The sequence below is a fragment of the Myotis daubentonii genome, chromosome 5, assembly GCF_963259705.1.
Source record: "Myotis daubentonii chromosome 5, mMyoDau2.1, whole genome shotgun sequence".
Taxonomy (NCBI): Eukaryota; Metazoa; Chordata; class Mammalia; order Chiroptera; family Vespertilionidae; genus Myotis; species Myotis daubentonii.
The window spans coordinates 110614407-110638541 of record NC_081844.1 but is presented as its reverse complement, the minus strand read 5'-3'; the positions used below and the strand labels follow the sequence as shown (position 1 = coordinate 110638541).

The 24135-nt window shown below is 63.7% G+C and overlaps 1 protein-coding gene across 3 annotated transcripts; it reads right to left on the bottom strand.

Moving 5' to 3' along the window:
- Positions 1-177: 177 nt before the first annotated feature.
- Positions 178-24135, bottom strand: SNX8 (sorting nexin 8). 3 transcript variants are annotated; one of them, XM_059699426.1, is made up of 12 exons: positions 24005-24135; positions 13252-13442; positions 11256-11373; positions 9556-9677; positions 9143-9223; positions 7906-8066; positions 7196-7328; positions 5837-5905; positions 4446-4592; positions 3500-3649; positions 1959-2114; positions 178-558 (listed from the first exon to the last, which is right to left on the bottom strand). In XM_059699426.1, exons 1-11 carry the CDS (start codon positions 24096-24098, stop codon positions 2004-2006), a joined length of 1377 nt encoding a protein of 458 aa, XP_059555409.1. In that variant the 5' UTR covers positions 24099-24135; the 3' UTR covers positions 178-558; positions 1959-2003. The 3 variants fall into 3 exon arrangements, with proteins under 3 accessions (XP_059555409.1, XP_059555410.1, XP_059555411.1); XM_059699427.1 differs by having other exon boundaries at positions 3500-3646; XM_059699428.1 differs by having other exon boundaries at positions 5837-5896.

Sequence of the window (24135 nt, the reverse complement as noted above, 5' to 3'; positions counted from 1 at the left end):
GTGGGCAGGCGGCAGGTCCTCACCACCCCTGTGATCCTTCCTTTAGACCAGGGGAAACCGAGGCACGGTCGGGGCCAAGGCTGAAACCCTGGTCTAATGTGCCGTAGGCTGGTCGCCCTCCCTTAGCCCAAGAGGAGGGGGCACCACCCACTCACACAAATAGCTCACAACCTCACCCAACTTTTATAAATACGTTTAATAACAGTTCATGTTAGTTTCTTGGCGAAAACCTGGGACTGTGGACCGTTTGTAAACAACTCCGGTTTGCTGTGGCAGTCACGGATTCGGGGCGTAAAGTGCTTCCCTCGCCGGGCTGACTCGCAGGAGAGGCCCAGCTACAGACCCACCCTCAGCGTCACCGAGTCCCGCACGCCTCGGGCTCCGCGTCTTAGGCCCAATGGTGACGAGTGTCTGGTTACTGCTGGGTGAGCTGGGCGCAGGGGAGGGAGTGGCAGGGGCCAGGCTGAGCCAGGACAGAGCCCGGCGTGGGCAGCCCCTCTACAGCCGCGGTCGTCAGAGCCTCCCCTCCGGTCGGTCCCGCACACCACGAGGAAGAGGCTACATCAGACGAGAGACCCCGAGTCAGGCAGGCGCCCTGGAAGGCAGGTTCCCCACGATCCCACAATCCTGCGGTGCAGCCAGAGCCGCCTGCAGCGCCTGCCCCGCGGGGTCCTGTCTGCTCCTGTTCAGATGGACTTGGCACGAAGCACCACTCCCACCCCAGAGCTGCCGGACACCATCCCGGGCCCTGGGAGAGGACTGGAGGCACCATCCCGGGCCCTGGGAGAGGACTGGGGGCACCATCCCGGGCCCTGGGAGAGGGCTGGGGGCACCATCCCGGGCCCTGGGAGAGGGCTGGGGGCACCATCCCCGGCCCTGGGAGAGGGCTGGGGGCACCATCCCGGGCCCTGGGAGAGGGCTGGGGGCACCATCCCGGGCCCTGGGAGAGGGCTGGGGGCACCATCCCGGGCCCTGGGAGAGGGCTGGGGGCACCATCCCGGGCCCTGGGAGAGGGCTGGGGGCACCATCCCGGGCCCTGGGAGAGGGCTGGGGGCACCATCCCGGGCCCTGGGAGAGGGCTGGGTGACAAGGGCAGGAGAGACTGGGAGGAGGGTTCTAGTCCCCAGAGAAGTGAGGTAGTTTGAAGGGTTCACCACAGCAACAGACCCCTGGGCCACTGCCACCACCAGAACAGCACCCCCCAGCCACCCTCCTCGCTCCTCCACCCCAAGCACCAAAAAAGGGGCATTGACCCCCAAAACGGACAGGGCAGCTCCCCGCATCAAGCAGACAGCACTGGCCTTCCACCCCCGGCCCCAGCACAGCAGCAGTGACAGCGTGTGTGTGTGCGTGTGCAGGGGGGATCAGGACACTGCCTGCAGGCCAGTCCCAGGCCAGGGCCCCGCGCCGGGGCTTGTCCTCCGGAAACAGCTTGCACCCAGCGACCCGGGTGCTACAGCTCAAACGCTCTCCTCTCGCACGGCCACCCGCCCCGGGCTGCCGGCTGACCACATGGCGTGCGGGCTGCAGGGCCGGCCTGCCCTCTGTGGGGTGTCAGCCTCCTCCCTGCTCAGTTGATGCAGCCCATCACCCCGCTGTCCCTGCACGCGGGGTCCCTGCACACACCTGGGCACCATCAGCTGGGAGAACACCCTTGCCGCCCTGCTCTCTGGTGTCGGGAGAAAACCACTCCAGGGCATCTGAACTCTTCTCACCCCCAGACTAACAGGCCAGTGCCGGGGCCGGGCCCATGTACACGTGACAACCCAGCAGACCCCGCCTGCCGCCGCGTCAGCGACACTCAGACCCGGGATCTGTCCCGGCCCTGCTCCCACGGGGGAGGGGGGAGCCACGGCACCTGGGTCCCGGCCCCACCAGCTCTGGGCAGCTCGTCTGCGGGCGGGGGCAGCTGGGGGACGGGGAACAGCTACCATCTGAACGGAATTAAACAGGAACACACCGTTTGGAAAGACGTTTTAGTGGGGCGCCGGGTCCTCTCGGCGCTAGTGCGGAGACAGGCCATCCCGCGGGGACCGAGGCGGGGTCAGGGCGCTGGCGGGTCCCGAGAACAGGCAGTGCAGCTTGGGTTTCAGGTCGTTCCACACCTTACTCATCTGCGGGGAGGGGACAGGGTCAGCCGGTGGCACCGCCCAGCGCACAGCTCCTCACAGGACACCCAGCACAGCCCGCCAGGTGTCGGCGAGGGGGGACATGCCACCGCCGGGCTGCCCTCTCCACTCCCTGCGTCACCCCCATTCCTCCACAGACAGCCCAAACGAGGGGTGGCCCCAAACCAGAGGTGCCGGGTGGCCAGTCCCTGTCCCCGGCACACAGGACTGAGGGGCACCGGTCTGCTGGCCACGGGGTTTTAGGAAACGCCCTGTCATCTCCGGCGCCCCCTCTAACAGCTGACACCGGCACAGCCTCCTCCAGGGACCACACAAGCGGACAAGATGTAGGAAGAGGGCCTGTGGCCAGCCCGCCGAGCCCCACAGCGCCCAGGCTGGGGCAGGGATGCCGAGTCCAGCTGCGCCCAGCACGGCCGCAGGCCAGGTGGCTGTGTGTAGCCCAGCCCCTGAGTGCCCGCCGCTGTGTCTCATGCTCTTGTTCAGGCAGGAAATCCGTGCCACGGAGGTACTGGCCACCAAGCCACGAGCGCTCCGTGCAGGGCTGGGATCTGGGTCAGGGCCTTAGCAATCCCGAGCCTCAGACCCCGCACCGAGCCAAGGAGCCGGGGGTGGCCCGGCAGATGCACCCGCTTAGGAGGCTGCGCCCCCAGGGCTCACAAGGAGCGTGGAAGGACCCCAGGACAGAAGTAGGGCTGGGGGGCTGCATGGGACCAGCTCCTAAGGCAGTGGTTCTCAACCTTCCTGATGCCGTGACCCTTTATACAGTTCCTCATGTTGTGGTGATCCCCAACCATAAAATTATTTTTGTTGCTACTTCATAACTGTAATGTTGCTACTGTTATGAATCGTCATGTAAATATCTGATATGCAGGATGTATTTTCATTGTTACAAATTGAACATCATTAAAGCATAGTGATGAATCACAAAAACAATATGTAATTATATGTGTTTTCCGATGGCCTTAGGCGACCCCTGTGAAAGGGTCGTTCAACCTCCAAAGGGGTCACGACCCACAGGTTGAGAACCGCTGCCCTAGGTCAGTGGAACCAGCAGGTGTGGCCGCAGCCTCCACATCCCAGGGCACCGCGTCTCCCGCCAGCTCAGGAGCCCCACCTGGGGATGGCCGAGCGCTGGGAGGCCCACTCGGGGCCCCTCCTCCCCTCACGCCCGCCTCTCAGTTCTGGGATCTGCTCTTGCGGCTCCTGGAGTCCAGGAGGTAGGACTGTTCCTGTCTTGTTCTGCTCCCCTCGCCCCCGCCCCCACCCCCCGAGTCAGGACGGCCTCACCCGCATCCAGGCCCTGCTCTCCCACTAACGTTCCTAAGAAACGGCAGGGCCAGCTGGCCGAGCCGGTGGCGCGGGGAGCCCACCTCCTTGTGGCCCTGGATCTGGGAGCTGACGAAGGCCCCGAGGATATGGGAGGTGAGGGGCAGGTAGGCGTGCACCAGCTGCGTCTCCTGGTGCAGGCAGAACAGCGAGAAGTGGTTCCGCAGCTCCATCGTCTGGATGGCGTTCTCCTGCTGCAGACAAAGAGCCTCCTCGCTCCGGCCCGGTGGGCGGTCCGCCAGCGCACTGCCTCCCCGGGCCTCCCCCTGCAACTCCCGCCCGGTCCAGCCAGGCGTCGGAGGTGCCCACAGCCACCACGGAGGCCCCTAGTGTGGCTCTGGGTCCAGCGGAGGCAGGTCCAGGCCTCTCCTCCCGCCTCCCCGCCCCCATTCCTGTGCAGGGCACCTCCATGATGCCCCCCACGATGCCCCCATGCCCGAGCACCTCCACGATGCCCCCACACCCGGGCACCTCCACGATGCCCCCCATGATGCCCCCATGCCTGAGCACCTCCACGATGCCCCCCACAATGCCCCCACACCCGGGCTCCTCCACGATGCCCCCCACGATGCCCCCATGCCCGAGCACCTCCACGATGCCCCCCATGATGCCCCCACACCCGGGCACCTCCACGATGCCCCCCACGATGCCCCCATGCCCGAGCACCTCCACGATGCCCCCCATGATGCCCCCACACCCGGGCACCTCCACGATGCCCCCCACGGTACCCCCATGCCCGAGCACCTCCACGATGCCCCCCACGATGCCCCCACACCCGGGCACCTCCACGATGCCCCCCACGGTACCCCCATGCCCGAGCACCTCCACAATGCCCCCCAAGATGCCCCCATGCCCGAGCACCTCCACGATGCCCCCCACGATGCCCCCCACGATGCCCCCATGCCCGAGCACCTCCACGATGCCCCCCACGGTACCCCCATGCCCGGGCACCTCCACGATGCCCCCCATGATGCCCCCATGCCCGAGCACCTCCACGATGCGCGACTCCAGCTGCTCCACGGACTCGGGCTCGTGGCTGTGCACGGCGGCGCTCATCTGCCGCTTCATGAGGCTGTACTTGTGCAGGGCCCGCTGGTGCTTGTGCAGCACGCCCTTCTCGTGCCGCTCACACAGGTCCTGGGGGGAGCGAGAGCTGGAGCCGCCCCGCAGGAGGGCACCCCACTAGAGGCTGCCTTGCAGGAGGACCCCACGGGGAGGACGGGGGGCGTGCGGCTCGGACCCGTCAGTGCGTGACCGTCCTGCGTGAGGGCTCCCCGGGAATGACCTCCTCCTGCCGACAGCTCAGCACCCGCTCACTCACTCCTGAAGGCGCTCCTGGCAGAGCAGCTCGGGTGGGCCCGGGGGGACCACAAACCACCACGTGAAACACCGCGTGGACAGCACACGGGGTGGGCGTCTGGGCCGGACTGGCATGCTGCCCATCCCGCCGGCAGCAAGGAGGTGCACAGCCTCGCCTGGGGCCCCACCCGCCTCCCAGCAGAAGTCTGGGGGACCAGCCACACGGTCACCAGGCTGGGGCTCCCACGGCCACCTGCCACCAGCCTCTCGGTGGAGCAGCCCCTTCTGGAACATTCCCACAGCGCTGGGCAGCTCCTGAGCTCAGCACAACGGGCTCTGGGCTTCACAGGTCAGACGTCCCGTCAGGAAACCCCACAGGCAGAACCGCCCCGCGGGACTGAGGCCAGCACCCTGGGCGCCCACCCCCCCACAGGCAGAACCGCCCACGGGGCTGAGGCCAGCACCCCGGGCGCCTCACCCCCCCCAGACAGAACTGCCTCGCGGGGCTGGGGCGGCACCCCGGGCCCGGGGCCCCAACCCCCCCCACAGGCGAGCTCCTCTGCGCAGGGAAGCCCTCGCCTGCTCACAGGGCCGGGCCATCCCCACAAGGCACACGTGCACGCACTCACATGCATGCACTCACACACACAGAGACGTGAATACACACACATTCATCCACACATCCACACATGCAAACACACTCACATGGAGACATAGACACAGACAAACACACAAACACACATACATTCAAACAGGTGCACACACAGAGAAAGATACGCAAACACGCATGCACTCACACACAGACATGCACGCACTCACAGAGACACATATACATGTGCAAACAGACATGCACACACTCACACAGAGACATACACACATATACACACGTGAACACAGATATGCACATGCACAGAGACATACATACATACACACATGAACACATGCACATGCACACACTCACACAGAGACACAAACACGCACACACTCACACACACATTCAAACACAGACATACATATGCACACACTCACGCAGAGACACACACACATGCACGCGCGAACACGCAGGCGCAGCCGAGACTCACCTTGTACGACTGGAGCAGGTCCAGGAAGAGGTTCAGCTTCTCCACCACGGCGTCCTCCTCCTGTTTGCCCTGGGAAACAGGCTGGTTACCGGGCGCCCAGCACAGGGCCCGGGACCCGCCCCAGAGCACGGACCCAGCCCCCCACAGGCAGGCCCAGCACAAGGCAGAGAAGCCATGGATCCAGCAGTTCGATGAGAACACAGCCTCACCCCGCCCCCCGCCCACATGTGCTCACCGCCCAGCACTGCGTGTCCCTCCCGCGCTCCAAAGCCCACATCGCCCACGCGCACCAGGAGAGCCGGCGCCGCGACACCCTCCCAGCAGCTCCCCCAGGTGTCAGACAAGCAGCTCCCCAGGTGGAACATGGGCTCGGGGAAACAGGCTCCCACTACAACATCGAGAGCTTGTGTGGCCAACAGTGGGAAGCTCACCCCAAAGCCCACAGCGGGGAGAGGTGAGGAGGGCAAGTCTGATGGGGATACGAGCAGTGGCCTGGGAGCCTGGGGCTCCTGACAGGCGGGGCACCAACCGGGGGGCCCGGAGTCTCTCAGGTCCCACGCATGCCTGGCCTTAGGCGTTCCAGGCCACTGCAGCCCACCCCCACAGCCACGTGCTAATCAGTGAGGTTCCAGGAAGAGTACCCAGGGACCAGAGCCCGGCCCTCCTGACCGGGAGAGGAGCCCGAACGGAGCAGGGCACTCGGGGCTCCCTCCTGGCCGTGTCATCTACCAACAGACCCCTGCTGGCCGCAGGCCGCACGCAACCCCGCACACCGCACCTGCCCCGTTACCAAAGGCACACACCCTGCCACAACGCACCCCCAGGCTGGGCGGTTCCCTAGGCCTCCCGGCCCGTCTGGGAGAACAACCAGGAGCCATTCTTATGGTTGCGACCACCAGCCCCAGATGCCTCCACGCTCAGCGAGCGTGAAAAGGGCCGTAGCTGAGTCGGAGAAAGTCCTGATGGGCGGTGTCTGACCCGGTTTCGTGTTAGAACTAATTTCACGTCCACGTGAAAACCACCAAGGTCAGTGAGGCTGCGGGAAACGACACCCTTCGTCCATGAGCTCAGAGCAGAGCCTGGAGCCGGAGGGCCCGGAGCCGGAGGGGCCCGGAGCCGGAGGGGCCTGGAGCCGGAGGGCCCGCTCCTCGCTCCACGTCAGGGCCGACCTCCGCCCTCTCTAGGCGGGAACAGCCCCGAGGCTGAATCAGAAAAGACGCTAAAACTGACCCAGAGAGGGACTTACATCCTGCTCCGGGGTTCCAGGGGCCCCCAAGCCCCGAGGCTCCCTGGGAAGAGGGAGCCGTGGGGGCCACGGCCGGCGCTCTGGAGCGGGTGCGGCGGGCGCCCGTCACTCACCTGCTGTGCGGCCTTGTCTGCGAGCACAGCGAACTCCACGGACAGGCCTTTCAGCGCCTGCTTCAGGGACCCCCACGTGCTACTGTTCAGAGCGGCCCAGGAGGGGAGCGGGGTCGTGTCGGACCCTAAAGCGCTGAAGGAAAACGCAACAGGAGACACTCAGGGCCCGAAGCTCCCGGCAGTCCCAGCTGACACCGGCCTCCGCCCAGCACGTCACGGGGTCCCCGCACGTCTCCTGACCGGGACCCTCGCTGCTCAGCGGCCACGGGACGCCTGGGGGCTGCGGGGAGGAAGGGCCTCAGCCCAGAGCCGCTCTCCGGCTCCTTCCAAGGCCTCTGCGGGCGCAGGGCGGGCCTGGGAGCCAGTCCTCTGTGGAGGGCGGAGTCCGGGGAAGGCCTCTCCTGGGGGCGGGGGGGGGGGGGGGGGGCCGCCACAGCCGCCATGACCTTCCCAAAGTCAAACCCATCGGAGGTCTAACCCTGACAGCAGGGAAATGGCCTACGCGGAGCAGGCAAGCGCCGTGTGTGGGAATCGAGGCTTCTGCCTAAACTCTCCACCTCTCCTTCTAGGGGTGAGCCCCATGTGCACCCCTCCCCTCCCTGCAGGAGCAGGACAGGTCAGAACAGGGTGATGATGGGAAATGCATAAGCCCAGCACCAAAGCCTAAGGCCCCTCCCACCCTGGGCCCCTCGAGCCTCCGGGCCGCCTGCCTCAGCTCCTTCCCGAAGATGAGGAGGTCGGCAGCGTTGTCGATGGCCCTGGCCGCCATCCGCTCGGCCCGGTCGCGGAGCTTGTAGAAGCTGTTGTAGATGCTCCGGATCAGCTCCCGGCTGACCGCGAACTGCGTCTGGATGTCGGCGGGGAGGAAGTCCTGGCGGGAGGAGAGGGGGCTGTGACCATGAACCACCACACGTGGACGCTCTCAGCACAGGAGACCCAGAGGACACGGGCTCCCAAATCCAGGTCCCGTGGGGACCAGCCGGGGCCCTGCACCCCAGCGTGGGTAAAAGAAACAAACATCGCTGCACACATGGCACACACAGCACACGGCACACACAGCACACACAGCACACATGGCACACACAGCACACGGCACACACAGTACCCGGCACACACAGTACACAGTACACACGGCACACAAGGCATACACACAGCACACAGAGTACACACAGCACACATGGCGCACACAGCACACAGCACACAGAGTACGCACGGCACACGGCATACATAGCACACATGGCACACACAGTAAACATGGCACACACAGCACACAGAGTGCACACGGCACACAGCATACACAGCACACATGGCACACACAGTAAACACGGCACACATGGCACACACAGTACACACGGCACACACAGTACATAGCACACGGCACACAAGGCACACACAGCTGAACGACCAGCGAGGCTACGACTCCAGCGTCCCCTGAAACTGATGAAACCAGAGGCCCTGCAGAAACACCGGCACAGCCTGCGACTTGCAGTGGAGAGAGGAGAACGGGACGGGCCGTCAGGGGAGGGGGCCTCGCAGCCACGTCCCACCAGCCTGACGCTGACGGCATCACCCTCAGGAAGCAGGGGCTCAGGGCGTGAAGGAAGGCCTAGGGAGTGCTCACGGGGAGAAGCAGCCGAAGCAGGAAAGGAGCTGCCAACAGCTGCCTTAACCCTTCAGGAAAGACCGGATGAACGGACGTTACAGTAAACCCGGCGAAGACCGAGCCCCGGAAACCCGAAAGGCTGGCCGCCGAGCTCGTGTCCACCTGAGTCACGACGAGCCTGGTGTCCGGCCGCACAGCCCAGACGTCTGACCTCCGAGGTGGCCCCGCCGGCCTGGCCCCTCCCGGCACAGTGGGTGACGGCGTGGGCGGGTCTCTGCCCCCTGCGCCCTTCCATGTGGGAGGGATGCCTGGCCACTGGGAGTCGGACCCCAACAGACGAGTACCTTGGCCCGAGTCGCCAGCTTACAGTTCAGGAACTCGTCGCCCACACACTGAGCCGACTCCTTCAACTTGCTCTGCACGTCCTGCGAAAGGAGAGAGAAGCCGCTGACCGCCACGGCCGCCGACAGTCGGAGACCGGTCATCCAAGCAGGGCTCAGCCCGCCCGAGGGAGGCGCTCCCGTCCGCCCGAACATGCGACCCGCACTCTCCGGCCACCTCCGGCCTACGCTCCCCACTGCTCTCCAGCCCAGGTCCCACCTGCACAGAGAGCAGCCCAGCCCCAAGTCACGATGGAGGAGCCTCCAACACCCCGCCCCCCCCGCCCCCCCCCCCCCCCCGCTGCCCCATCTCAGGGCAGGAAACCCGGGCACAGGGCAAGCGGGCAGCAGGCCCCCGGCCCAGGGCGGGTACTCACGGGGCCGCTGAAGCACAGGAACAGCCTGAGGACCTCGTCCTCCGAGAAGGGGGGGTGCCGGGCCACCAGGTTGATGAAGCGCTTCAGCGCCCTCCTCCGCGCCTCGATGAACTCCCTGTCCGCTGCAGGCAGAGCTCGGTCACACCGGGTCTGGGCGCCCCCTCGGGCGGGGACCCTGCGCTCTCCACGCGGCGGCCCCGGGGGGCGGGCAGAGCCCCCTCACCCACCCCACAAACGCATGGTGGGGGCGGCCGAGGGAAGCCGGGAGCCCGTTCTTCCAACCCCGCGTCTGCACACATGGCAGACGCCGTCACCTCCGACAGGGAAGGGCGTGCCACACCAGCGATTCGCCCAGCTCTCCCTTCACCTCACTGCCGCTCCCCCTGGATGGAACCGATTAACAGGCCTCACCGGGCTCAATGCTTTCCCTTCAGAAAGCAAAGCCGCCCGCGCGCACCTTGAGGTGCTTAGTCTGGCCCTAAAGAGAAACCGTCTAAAACAGCCGTGGGCAAACTACGGCCCGCGGGCCGGATCCGGCCGTTTGAAATGAATAAAACTAAAACAAACAAACAAAAAAGACCGTACCCTTTTATGTAATGATGTTTACTTTGAATTTATATTAGTTCACACAAACACTCCATCCATGCTTTTGTTCCGGCCTCCGGTCCAGTTTAAGAACCCATTGTGGCCCTCGAGTCAAAAAGTTTGCCCACCCCTGGCCTAAAAGGTCATTGCCAAGTTACTGCGGAGCATCCCCTCGCAGAAGCCGGGCTGTCCCCAATGCGCAACTGGGCTGTGCCTGCTGCTCCAGGCTCGAGACTCCACCCCACTCGCTGACCCGCCTACCCTGGCCCCCGCCACCCCCCACACACACTGGCGCCTGGGTCTCAGCAAGCACCCCCTCCCGGGACTCGGCCCCACAGGCCCTGTGAGCGAGTGTCCTGCGGGCTCCCACGGGCGGGAAAGTCCCTTCTCTAGACCTGGGACAGCCGGCGGCCAGGAGGGGGACAGTGTGTACGGACAAGGTTGGTTTCAGAAACTGGAAACTATCAAATCTCAACCTAGTTTCCCATTCAGGGACGTCGTACTTGAGAATCTCAGCGGCCGGCCCTGGGCGTGCGCCCTCTCCAGTGCATTCCGGGTCGGGGACAGGCCGTGGGACCGAGGTCACCAAGACAGGACCGGAGGCAGCCGCCGTCCCCGCACCCGCACCCGCACCCGCACCCGCACCCGCAGAAACAGGCCCGGCAGGACAGGGGCCTGGGCCTGGCCCCAGGGAAGTGCAGGGGCAGCAATGCCGACGGCCTTTTTATCTCCTCTCAGAGGCAGGTCAGATTGGAGGCCCCTGCACCCCCCGCTCCCTGAGGAACCACCCTCAAGGCCGTGCGGCTCCCGGGAGCAGGCAGAGCAGGCCGCTCGGGGCCTCCCGCAGGGGCTCCCAGACGGACGTGCTGGCCGCGGCCGGGAAGCAGCTGGCGGTCCGCTCCTTCCCCGGGCACAGCGAGCCTCCGTCAGTCACCGAGCAGAGGCCCGCGGAGGCCACGGGTACCGGTGCCGTCCCACTCGCCTGCCCGGCCCGTGAACGGATTACCGAGGGGCAAGCACTGTGCCAGGGAAGACGGCCCAGAGCGGAGGGTGGGCCCAGCACCCGGGGCAGCCCCCTCCTGACAGCCCCTCTCCCCCCGCAGGCCCAGCTGTACCTCCCAGCATCCTCTTGGGCGGCAGGGCAGGCACCATGCGGTAGGGGAACTTCTGCAGCAGCAGCGCGTGGAAGACCACGAAGTCGTTGTACCGTCTGTACACGGAGGCCCGGAAGCGCTGCAAGGCCAGGTCCGCCTCAGCCGTGGCACCAGCGGGGCCACCTCCCAGCAGGACCCACGGAAGTGACACCTCCCTCCCTCGTGTGCCCACCACCCCACCACGGCCTCCACCGAAGGCAGACCCCGCTCCCTTGTCTGGTAACGCAGCCGCTACACACGGCGCAGTCCGATGTCACGGAACCACATCATCTGGATCCGAGAGAACAGCGCATTCTTTTGTTTTAATCCTCACCCGAGGATATCTTTCCAGTGATTTTTAGAGAGCGGAAAGGAAAGGGAGAGACGGAGAGAAACAACGATGTGAGAGAGACACATCGATTGGTTGCCTCCTGCACGCCCCAGGCCAGGGCCGGGAGCCACAACTGAGGTATGTACCCTTGACCAGAATCGAACCCGGGACCTTTCAGTCCGCAGGCCAACACTGTACCCACTGAGCCACACCAGCCAGGGTGAACAGTGCATTCGTTAGTTCACTGGGGGGTGTCCTCAACACACACCTGCAAATAACGCTGAGACAGCAGCTCCGCCTCCCAGTGTCAGACCAGACACGAAACGTGGACTGAAATGGGGTGCACAGCGGGCTGTGGACCTGCGGGCCCAGCGCTGGGGAGGTTGCCGGCTGCGGAGGACAGCGTCCTCGTCACCAGGGAAGCCCGGTCTGGGTCCAGCATAACCAGAGCTCGCAGGAGAACCGTGCGTGCGCAGCTGTGTCTAAAGCTCAACATGCCCCCTAATCGGTGTGGCTCACTGGATAGAGCGTCGGCCTGCGGACTGAGGGGTCCCAGGTTCGACTCCAGTCGAGGGCACAGGCCCGGGTCGTGGGCTCGATCCCCAGGAGAGGGCGTGCAGGAGGCAGCTGACCAATGATTCGCTCTCATTGATGTTTCTCTCTCTCTCCCTTCCTCTCTGAAATCAATAAAAAAATAAAATAAATGAAAATAAAGTTCAACATGCTACACTGATCGCTAATAACATTACTCAGCGGAAAAACCGGTCTGAGGGGGCTACACGCCGAGTGATTCCGAGTCTGTGACGCTCTGGAAAAGGCAAAACTGTGAGGGCGGGGACAGTCAGTGGTTGCCAGGGGTTACGGGACGAGGAGATGGGTGAGCAGGTGGAGCCCCGGACACCAGGCAGTGAAACTGCCCTGCAGAGCACGACACGGTCATGGGACACGTCATATGCATTTGCCCAAACCCACAGCACGTCAACCCCGAGGGGCCCGTGGGCCACGGCAGGTGACGGGGCGGGTCAGTGCCGCTCGCCGAGGGGAGCCAGTGCCCCACGCGGGGGGGACGTGGCCGAGGAGGCCGCGCATGGGGGCCAGGCCGTGGGAGAGTCCGTACCTTCTGCTTCACTTTGCTGTGGCCTAAAACCACCCCCACGAGAGCGTCTGTAAAAAGCACTGACTATGTGTATGGGAAGAAACAGGAAGTTGGGGGTGTCCACGCTACTTGGGATCCTGCCGATGAGACTGCCCGGGGCAGGGGTGCAAGGGGGGCTAGGCCACAAGCAGACAGCGGGCCGGCCCTGCCGGCGGCTCCGTGGTTAGAGCGCCGGCCCCTGCACTGAAGAGTCGCAAATTCAATGCCCAGTGAAGGGCACGTACCTGGGTGATAATTCACTCCCTGCCCCGGTCCGGGTGTGTGAGGGGGCAACCAGCCAATGTCTCTCTCTCACATCAAGGTCTCTCTCTCTTCCCCTCTCTCCTCCCTCCCTTCCTCTCTCTGAAAAGCAATGGAGAGAGTATCCTCAGGTGAGGACTCACCAAAAAACAAAAATGCAGGGACTCGCCCCCGGCAAGGCCCTGCCATCCCCTGGGCCCGTCCCCGAGGTCCAGCCCGGCCGCCGCCCCGCCCGCCCGCCCGCGGGTTACCTGGCTGGACACCTCGTACTCCACATGCTTGAGGAAGAGGCCCTTCTTCTCGGGGATGAGCTCCACCTGCACGGAGTCGCGGGCCAGCAGCTCCTGCAGCGTGTGCGAGAGCAGCAGCGGGTTGCCCGGCGGCGCCTGCATCCGCCTGGGGTCCGGGTCGCTGCGCTCGCTGGCCGGGGGCGAGGGCAGGCCTGCAGGAGAGAAGGCGACGCTCAGTAGGACCGGCAGCTCAGAAAGCGGGGCTCCCGCCGGCTCTCGGTCCCCGCGCGGTCAGGGAGCCCAGCACAGAGCCCCGGGCCAGGCACCCGCAAACCCCACGCCCACCTGGGTCACACCCGTCACTCACGCGCGAGTGGCACTCAGGCCGGGCCCTGCTCCAGGGCCCGCCTGCACGCAGACCAGCACACACACCCACATTCCCGGTCCCGTTTCAACGTGGGAGGAAGGGAGGCGTCGGACGGTGGTGCGCCAGAGGCTCCAACAAGAGCCGGCCGCATGCTTGTCTGCGCGTCCGTTTCTACCACACGCACCCCCTTCCCCTGTGAAACTCATTCACATGTAAGACCCCGTGTGTGCGCAGGGCTCGGTCCCCGATCCTGCAAATCAGAGAACCAAGCCCCAACGTCCGCTCCTCGCCGAGGAGGGCGCACGCCCCGCCACAGCGGGCAGCCCGGGACCCGGCAAAGGCACGCAGGACATCACGCAGGCAGCCCGGTTCCCGTACAGAGTCCCAGAGGGAAGAGTCCTTTCCGTGAGGGTCTAAGTCCAGGGCCGCAGGGAAGGTCTTTTCCAGGAAGCACAGCAAAGCGAGGGTCTTTCTTCTCCCAGTTCCCCACGGAGCGGCCGGCCGCCTGCTGGGGCTGACCCCTCACAGCCTCAGCCGGACGCGGGCAGAGCCGATGCCGCCTCACTGCCAGCTGCGAGCTGCTCGGCGTGTGAGGAGGTAAAACGCGGCCGCCTTTCACCACCGCAGCTTCAGAGAGAAAAGAAGCCCGGCCTCGCCGTTCCTGGGGAGCCCCAGGGGCCCGTGGAAACCACGGGCACTCAGCAGCGAGAGCTCTGAGGCCTGAGTGCCCGGGGCAGCCCCGGGGCAGCGTCCGTCCGGGACTGAGCAGCCCGCGGCGGGGGCCTGGCCCTCCCAGCTGCACCTGCGTCTCCCCCTTCACGCCTGTGCTGTGGCCTCCTACCAAGCACCCCGCGTCGCAGCAGAGGAGCACGTGTGCAACTTGTTAAAACGTGTGTGTCCACATGCGCACATGTGTAGGCATGTGTGTGCAGGAGGAGTGTGCGCATGTATCTGAGTGTGCATTTGGGGTGTGCATGTATGTGTTGAGTGCGTATGTTTATGAATGCATGCGTATATAAGCATGCATAAGTCTGTGCATACAAATGTGCATACATGTGTGCACGTGGGGGTGTGGCTATGTATATGAGTGTGTGAGCATGTATACGTCTGTGAGTGTGTGTACGTGTACGCATGTGTGAGTGTGTACATGTGAGTGTGTGAAGTCCTGCTCCGCCAAGGCGGCCATCCACAGACGTCATGGTGAGACGTCGGTGCACACAGCTGCCGGCCCTCTCACACTCATCGGACCCGCGGCAATCCCCGCCAGGTCTGCACCGCACAGTCCGGCTCCAGGCCCGTCAGCAGTGACATCTGAGCCTGCTCACCAGAGTCCAAAGGGCCAGGAAACACGCAGGTCTGCCCAGTGAGCCGTGCCGGCACGCATGCCCTCTAAGCCAAAGCCAACCTCACTCAGCAAATGCTGACGGGGCAGAGGTCACAGGCGGGGGGCGGGGGAGGGGGGGAGTGGCCCAGTGGGCACAGGCCGGCCATGCACAGGCAGCCCTGCCCCACGTGGAGGGGCGGCACTGAGCACCGGGGTCCCCTAACTCGTGGCCAGGCCCTCCCTGGGCGCTCCCCGCTGGCAGAGCCCCTCCGTGTGAGGAAGGGTCGCCTGGCGCCACAGGCAGCAGGGAGGAAGGTCCTGCCCGTTTTTTTTTAAATTGATGTCAGAGGGGAAGGGAGAGGGAGAGGGAGAGAAACATCCATGATGAGAGGGAATCATGGACCGGCTGCCCCCTGCACGCCCCACACTGGGGATCGAGCCAGCAACCGGGCAGGAGCCCTGACCAAGAATCAAACGCTGACCTCCTGGTTCTTACATAGGTCGATGCTCAACCCTGAGACACGCCGGCCGGGCAAGAATCCGAAATTCTAACAAGTTCCCCGGTGAGGCTGCCGGTCAGGGGCACAGCTGAGTCGCTGCCACAGGGCGAGCCGAGGGAGGGGATCCGATGCCCCAAACCTAACGGAGCGGGCGCTCGGGCAGCTGCCACTGGCACTCACTCCCGGTGGGCACGACGGCCCCACCATTCAGCCAGCATCCTCTAACCCAGACGACGCCCCACGGGGACCACACGAAGGGGCCAGCACTGTCCTCTGTTCACGTGAGCCAACGTCCCTCAGGCTCACGAGACCGGTTCCTCCTCTGATTAAAACGTCTCCAAGCGACTCTGTTGTTCTCAATTGACACGACACACTGTTCTCAGGAAGTGGAAGCAGAAGTTTCCTCGTCCTTATCGCGGCCTCGGCCTCAGAATCGAGGGCTCAGCAGATGGGGAGGGGGGTGTCGAGACACCCCGGCGCCGCCCAGCGGGAAGCACAGTGGGAAGCAGCCCTCCCTCCTGCAGGCGGCTCTCCCTGAAAAGTCACCGCCACCGCCAGTCCTTGCACTGCCCGTAACCCCGGGCTCAATTAACAGAAGCTTCCCATGGCCTCACCTTGCCGCTGACTTGTTTCTCTTGTGACCACTCACTGGGCTAACGTTACCGTTTCCCGGGACGCGGCTTCCAGCACCCAGCGCATCTGCACGACCACGTTTCTCTCCACTTTTCCCGCAACAGCAAGCCGCCCAGCGAGCCACGCAAACGGTGGGGCGAGCAGCGCTGCTTCCAGCGGGCCTTGCTTCCAATATCCTTCTAAGTCCAGTTACATTTCAGAGACGAGAAAAAGCTCTCCCATCTCCCCACATGGTGTGTTTACCCTGAAACACGGTACGGATAAACCACCGCTCACGGCCCCTGGGCCTTCCCTGGGTGTCAGCTGAGAACTTCGGCCCCCGACACAGTGCAAACAGCACGGGGCCAGCTAAGTGTTTCCCGGCCGGTGAGCCCTCCACGCTCTCACCACGGGCTCCGTCGTCACCGGGAGAGCTGAGCGCAGCACCAAACGCCGCTGACGCCGGAGCCACTGCCGACCAAGCGCCTTGGCGCCCGGAACCTTCCCGGGGCTTCAGCCAGCATCCTCTAAGCAGGGCAGGGCCTTTCTCCTGCCAACGGCCATTCGGGTATTTGTAACGTCACTCGCTTCATACGCTTCACTTCGTAAAGATGTATGTTGCTATGAAAAAGCTCCAGGCTGACTGAGTCTCGAGTCCGCCTGCGAGTGCCTTGGCAGGGCCGGACCAACGGATTTCTCGGGCCGTACACAGCCCCCCACCCCTGCAGCACTCCCAGCAGCTACTGTGACCCCATTTCACAGACATGAACCAGAGTCCCACTGGTCACAGAGACGGTGGATTGGTCGTCCTGGGACCTGTGACACGGGTGACCACACAGACACACACACGCACTCATGCACACTCACATACATGCACACACTCATGCACACTCGCACACTCATGCATACACATTCATGCACACTCGCACACTCATGCATACACACACATATACATTTTCAAGTTGAGAGTGGCTGTTCCTCCCTGAGGGAGAGGCAAGGGCCCAGACCATAAAGGGGGGAAAAATCACTGGTCTGTTGCTTCAGACGTCAGAAAACTAAGTCAAAGCCGACACTGTCACCTGCCAGGTGATCCCTGACCCACCTGGAGCGCAGGGAGCCGGCAGTGGGGCCTGGAGTGCGGATTCCCGGGGTCTCCCTGCATCGTTAGCTGGGGAGGCAGTGACTTTCTGCAAAGTTTAGGGGGAGACTACTTTGGCTAATTTGGGGGATCTTGGAATAACTTACACTGTAGGAGTTCAAAGTTCAAAACAAAAAAAATTCCTTGTCTCTAAGTTCAACCGTTTTTGGTTTTCGTTCTTAAACCTCATCCTGGGTCTGGCTGTTCAGTCTGAAAGTGGCTCAGGTTTTCTAGAATCTTCAGACATGAAATGGAAATATTCCAAATCCCCCGACGGGACCGTGTGGATCCCAGGCAGCGCTCATGCGGACCCCGGGCTCCGCCACATCCAGGCTCCTGCCCGAGCCCCAGTCACCCCACAGAGCCCATTTACCCACCACTCGCTGACACACGCAGGGACCCCAGAGGGAGGACGGGACCCCTGCCTTCCAGCCGCCCGCCAAGTCCACACCCGGAATGCAGTGCACCAACTGGAAAGCATCGCCTGGGGAGCCGGCGTGGGCAGACTGGGGACCGGGCAGACGTCCAGTGAGACCCCTGTGTCGCCAGTGTTTCCCGCCACAGCACCTGCGCTGATCTGGAGCCTCGCTCTCTGTGCAAAGAAGGCTCCTTGCCCGGCCCGCGTGGCTCAGCGGTTGAGCGTCGGCCCATGAACCAGGAGGTGGCCGGTTTGATTCCCGGTCAGGGCACAGGCCCGGGTTTCGGGCTCCATCCCCAGTGTGGGAGGCAGCCAATCGATGTTTCTCTCTCTCCATCCTCCTCCCTTCCTCTCTCCAAAAAAAAAAAAAAAAACCGCAACAAAACATATTTAAAAAGAAAAAGGAGAAGGCTCGCCTCTCCCGGGAGATGTGCCCAGAGCTCCTGACTCCCTGCGGGAAGCGGAGCCCGGCCAGCACCGACGAGGGAACGGGCTGAGCACGGACTCAGCGGCGGCCTCACCTGGACGCCAGCGCGGGCGGTCCCGGCTCCCGGCTGCCCTGCGCACTGTCTGCGGGCGCGGAGCAGGGCGACCCCCAAATTCTGCTGCAACGGCTCTTCCGCCAAGCGCCTCCCGCAGCCACGCAGGGTCACGTGTCTCTCCTGTCCCGTGTCACGGTTCACACGCTCTCCCTTCCCGAGAAGAACGGCGCCTCCCAGGGCCCTGGGTGTCCGTGAGACGGGGCGCCCACCGTCTGTAAGGGAAGCCGCCGGGCGGGGGGCAGTCCGCCGGGAGCGGGGTCAGCGGATGCTAAGGGAGGCACAGAGGCGGCCACGTGGACTGCGCCAGGAGCGGGCATCGACCCCGTCCTAACTGCAGCCCGAGGCCCGGGCTGGACCCCAGCTCCACCGTTACCAGCTGGGGGTCCCGGGCAAGGGACGGGCCTGCTGCATGCCTCGGTTTCCCCATCTGTAACATAGATGGGGTGACGGGACTGCTCCAGCCACAGGACCGCTGGAGGAGCAGTGCTCTGCACACGGGTCCCACGCAGGTGTCTGGGAGGCGTGGCCACCGGCACGGCCACGCTGCCACCGTTCTCTGCAAAGCTTGCCCTCCACGGCCTGTCCTCCCGAGGAGCCCGCCATCACACAGTCCACCTCGGAGAAGCGTGTCCACGCCCCACGACACAGCTCAGCCTTGACTTCCACAGGGACGTCCGCGAGACTCCCACGTCACAGCGGCCACAGGAGGCAGAGGCGCGGGGCACACCCCGTCACACTGACCTTCCTGGATTCCCGCGAGCTGAGATGCAGCATGGCTCCGCCCTCGTGCACGGCACCGGCAGTGAGTGGCCAGCTCGGGGACGGCCGACCCACAGCGCGGCCAGAATTTCTCCGGAGTCGGAGGTGCAATTGTGTCCCAAGGAAGCACTCGGGCAGGAGCCACCTGACCCTCCCCCTCCGCCACCGCCCACGCCTCTGCTCCAAGCAGCAGGTGAGGCTCCCAGACACCCCTCCTGCTGCCACACAGACGCCGGGGCCCCGGAAGGAGCTGGACGCACCGGCGCCCTGGGCCGGGCCAGCCGCGCAGGCAGACCCCAGGCGGGGCGGGACCCCCTGATGACTAACGCAGGACTCTGCCAGGAGGGATGCGAGACAATACACCCTCTCCCCCTCTAAATGCCCCTCCACTGCTAACTGGAGAGTGAAACAGGGAGCCCGAACTTCCCACAAAACTATCCTCATGCCCGGCCCGCGTGGCTCCGTGGTTGAGCGTCAACCCATGAACCGGGAGGTCACGGTTCGATTCCCGTCAGGGCACAAGCCCGGGTTGTGGGCATGGTCCCCACCGTGGGGCGTGCAGGAGGCAGCCGGTCAGTGATTCTCTCTCATCGCTGATGTCTCTCTCTCTCCCTCCCTTCCATCTGAGATCAATAAAACCCTATGCTTGTCCATGTCTGGGCCAGGCTGTGCGGTTGGCGAGCCCTCCGACTATGCCAGGGCCTTGGGTCTCCCCGGCAGCGTCTGCTGTGAAACCAACAAACGGATCTTAGCCCTGACATTTCCACAAGGAACGCCGGCCCGAGTCTGGCTGGGATGTCGCACTAACTCGTGCAAAGGCCCCACACACTAGCGCCTCCGAGGGCGGCGTGATCACCACACGCCTGGGGTCGGCCCCAGCGGCGCTCCGAGCCTCTCACCACGGGTGGCCACAGCAGGTCCCGCCTCTGGCCCCGGCGAGCACGCGGCAAGCAGCTCTCCTGGGAGGCGTTTTCTCAAGAAGGGAAGATGAACACCCAAACAGAATTCCCCCGCCCGAGCACAGCTCTTTCTTGCTAACCACAAACTCTGCCAAAATCTGTTCTACATAATCGTGCTGCCGTTACTTCCTCTTTCTCCGAATGGACACGTTTTACCTTGCAAATCGTGTGTGTGTGTGTGTGTGTGTGTGTGTGTGAGTGTGTGTGTGCGTGTGTGTGTGTGAGTGTGTGAGTGAGAGAGAGGCAGCGTGTAAAGATCACGACACAAACTTAAAGAACATCCACAGAACCACACTGAAAGGCGACACCATCCTCAGAAAAGGCCACGACGAAGACCCAAGTCTGCTCACACATCGGAGCCCTTTCCGTGCAGCAGGTACTCTAGGCCTGGGGGAGGAACCAGCTCCTTCCGGAGGAGCCGGGGTGGGAGCGTGTGGGAGGCAGGGAGGGGATCCCCGAGCGCGGGCAGAGCTGTGAGGTCCGAGTTCGTCACAGGCCGGTGTGGACGTCTTTAGAGCAACTCAGCGGACTCCACAAATGTATGAGGCAGGAGCGGGCGAGAGCGGCAGCGTGGGGGGCACGGAAATCGCCCGGCATGCGGGCAGGGCGGGCGGCGGCGGGCGGCGAGGGTGACCGGCAGAGCTCTGGCCTGACCCCACAGGCCACCAGGAGGCAGCCGGGGGTTCTGCAAAGACACACGGCTGGGGAGCTTCCTGGTGGAATGAACGGAATGCCCGGGGACGCGCTGCTCAAGTGCGGATGGAAGCCACGCGCCTGTTCCCCAGACCGGGCTGGGCGCGCGGTGTGTCCCGTGCCAGTGTCTGTTGCGTGTGGTGCCACCGGACGGGACAAGCACGCGCATCACGTCCTCTCTGCCATTCTCACTCTGTCACAGTCGCTGAGTTTACGGCTTCGGAGAGGCCCCGGGACGAGCGCTCCCCCCCCACCCCACCCCCGCACCGGCCAGGAACAGAACGTCCTGGTCAGTCAGCTACTTCGATGGCTAGAGCTTCAATAAACTCACAGAGGGCTGCGTCCAAGTACAGGAAGAACTGCTACACAAACCAGCAAGAGAGAAAGGCACTCCCGTGAGAAAACAGGCAAAAGGTAGGAACAGGCAGTCCAGAACCATCCACTGTGAAATTACTACAAGAAACTAAACTTCAAGGAACTAATTGATAGTCAAGGAGATGCCAATCGAAACAAAAATGAAACACTTTCTTTACTTGTCTAAGTCTGAAGGGAGTTTAAAAGACAGGATTTCGTGTTGAGCTTGTGGGAAAGGATGTGTTTAATCCACGGCTAATACTGTATAAACTGGCCATGGCCAACCAGAGGGTAATTGGTCAGTATCCACTAAAACAAAGAGTGTGCAGCCCAGCCGGCGTGGCTCGGTGGTTGAGCATTGACCTATGAACCAGGAGGTCATGGTTCGAGTTCTGGGCAGGGCACGTGCCCGGGTTGCAGGCTCGATCCCCAGTGAGGGTCGTGCAGGAGGCAGCCGATCCATGATTCTCTCTCATCATTGATGTTTCTATCTCTCTCCCTCTCCTTTCCCTCTCTGAAATCAATAAAAATACGTGTATTTGAAAAAGTGTGCAAACCCTACGACCCTGCAATCTGCTCTTAGTGTATCGCAATAGTTGGCAGAATAATGGACCCCAAGACGCCCCCATGCTCACCCCCAGAACCTGGGGCTCTGTTAGGTTACATGGTAAAGGGCCAGTGTAACCCCAGGGGCCGTCACATGGAACAGGGGGCAGGACAGGGAGAACCAGAGATGACACATGGGAACGCTGTGGCCACAGCCACAGGGGAAAGGGCACCGGCCGCAAGCCATGCCGAGGCCTCAGGAGCTGCAAAAGGCTGGGAAACGGGTCCCCCAGGGCCTCCAGGCGGACGCAGCTGGGCCGCACTGGGGTTTAGCCCAGGAAAACCTACTTTCAACTACCGACCACCAGGCTGTGAGGTGATCGATGCGTGTGGCCCAAGCCGCTGAAGGTGCGGTAACCTGTGACCGCGGCCGCAGGAAACTAATACACTCCCCCGGGGAGGCATGGGCGCGGACGGGGAGGTGTGTGTCTTCTGAGCCCACAGACATAAAAAGGACACCAACAGGGCTGGCAGGGCCCCCCAAACTGAGAGCGACGACCTCCTCCAGGAAAGAGGGGGGGACTGCGTGGGGCGAGACTTCCACCTAAACTGTAACAGTCTTTCTTTAAAAGAAAATGCGTTTGCGCATGTAGTTCACACTTCAACGTTAAATTCTTAGGAGGGACTTACCATTCACAGGTTAAAGGTCAGAGTTACGGTATGATAGGAAATGCTGAAAACCACAGGGAACGCAGTCATTTTGTTTTTCTGACAATCCCAAAGGTGCTTCAGAGATGCAGACCTCACGGTCCCCACCGTTAACGCTGACGATGGTGCTGGCCCCGCGGACACCACACCGGAGAAGCGGAAATTCGCTGCGTATCCGTAAACCACAACTCCCGCTTCCTCAACAGTGAAACCCAACCTCTCCTAAAGTGCGAGACGCACATCATCCCTGGACCAAGTTCACTCCCAAAGGCTGAGGGTCTCACACTCCAGCCCCCCCGCCTCGCGTCCCCCCCCACGACACGCACCTGAACCGTGCCCACGCGGGCACTTGCCTCTGGCTTGGTTTTCCGAGTGTGCAAAGGTTTGCCCACCACCTCCCCTGCCTCACAGGACGGGCGAAGGTGCGGGATGGAAGGAAGTGACGGGCCACGTCCGAGGTCCGTGGACCCCCTCTGAGACTCTCCCTGCTGCGGGAAAGCTGCCCTGTCCCCACCGGGAGCCGCCTAACGAAACCACGGGCCTCAAGGCAGGCCAGCTGCCTGGGAAGTCCCAGGAAGTCACAGGAGGGCGGTTGGGCCGTAAATGACACTGTCAGGGCAGCCATGGGTGAGCCCTGCATGAAGCACCCAGTGCAGTCAGTCCCTGCACCCACAAGAGGACACCCTGACGCCACCACACGCAGGGCCTCTGGGCTGCGTTATCCCGCGGGGAGAGAGCATTCCCACCCAATCACCACTTCCCGGTGTGACCGGCCAGGGGTCCAGGCTGGGCTCAATGGTGTGACGTCTCGAACACAGTGTTCTAACCGGCAGCGGGGCTATCACATGCTTCCCCTCCCAGAGCTCCCAACGGAGGAGAAAGGCCAGGGGGCGGGGGCGAGGGGGGGGGGGCTGCTGTCCAGACTGACTCACCCAGGGCTTCCCATCCCTTGGGCCAGCCCAGCGCACTGCCCCCCTCAACACCCCGGCAGCTTCAGCCTCCCTTTCCCCCAGTAAACACACTAGAGCAGTGGTTCTCAACCTTCCTAACGCCGCGACCCTTTCATACAGTTCCTCATGTTGCGGTGACCCCCAATTTCATTGTTACAAATTGAACTTAATTAAAGCATAGTGATTAGTCACAAAAACAGTATGTAATTATATAGGTGTTTTCCGATGGTCTTAGGCGACCCCTGTGAAAGGGTCGTTCGATCCCCAAAGGGGTGGCGACCCACAGGTTGAGAACCGCTGCACTAGAGCCTCCAGAACTCGTGGTCACCTCGACTGCCCCCCCCCCCGGCGGAGTCCCCCAACTGTGTGCCCCTCTGCCAAGAAGAAACAGCAAGTCACACCGACACCCACCGGCATGTCCCCTCCAGTGAGGGGAGGGCGGGGGCATTAAACAGGGCAGCCTGGGCAAGCCGCGCCGCCCGCATGCTTCTCGGTGTCCACGCCCATCCACTCCGAAGCGCACTTACGGGCAATGGGACGGTTTACGGAGGAGAGCGCCCACGTCCCGAGCGACCGGGGTACAGGCCGAGCCCCGCAGGTCCAGGCGCGGTGCCCACGCCGCGGGCAGGGCGGCACCGCAGAAGCGTGGGGCGGGCAGACGCGCTGCCCCGGGGTCCGGACAGCCCCGGGAAGACGCGGGCAGGAGGGCGCGGCCAGGTGCCAACCTGGACCGGTGCTCGGGCCCCAGGACCCGCGACCGCAGACCGGGCGCCCGGAGCCACGCGCGCCCCTGGGAGCGGGCGAACCGACCCGGCGGGGCGCCCGGGAGGTAAGGGAGCCGAGGGCCGCGGGGTCCCCGGGGTCGCGGGCCCAGGTGCGCCGCAAGCCCGCCCGACCGCTTTACCTGCTGCCGGTAGATCTGCCTCTTCGTCCGCCTCCACCTCAGCGGCTGCCGTGACTGCCGCCGCGGGCAGCGGGTCCATCGCACCGCCAGTCATGTGAGGGCGCGCCACGTGACTTCCTCCGCGCCCGGCC

Bases quoted from the DNA above. Each gene is read 5' to 3' on its own strand.
- SNX8 (XM_059699426.1), bottom strand. From the start codon at position 24,098: ATGACTGGCGGTGCGATGGACCCGCTGCCCGCGGCGGCAGTCACGGCA. The intron at 11,374-13,251 runs GTAACCCGCGGG...CTGGCCTTGCAG, and splicing joins AGTACGAGGTGTCCAGCCAG to CGCTTCCGGGCCTCCGTGTA. The intron at 9,224-9,555 runs GTGAGTACCCGC...CTCCTTTCGCAG, and splicing joins TCCTGTGCTTCAGCGGCCCC to GACGTGCAGAGCAAGTTGAA.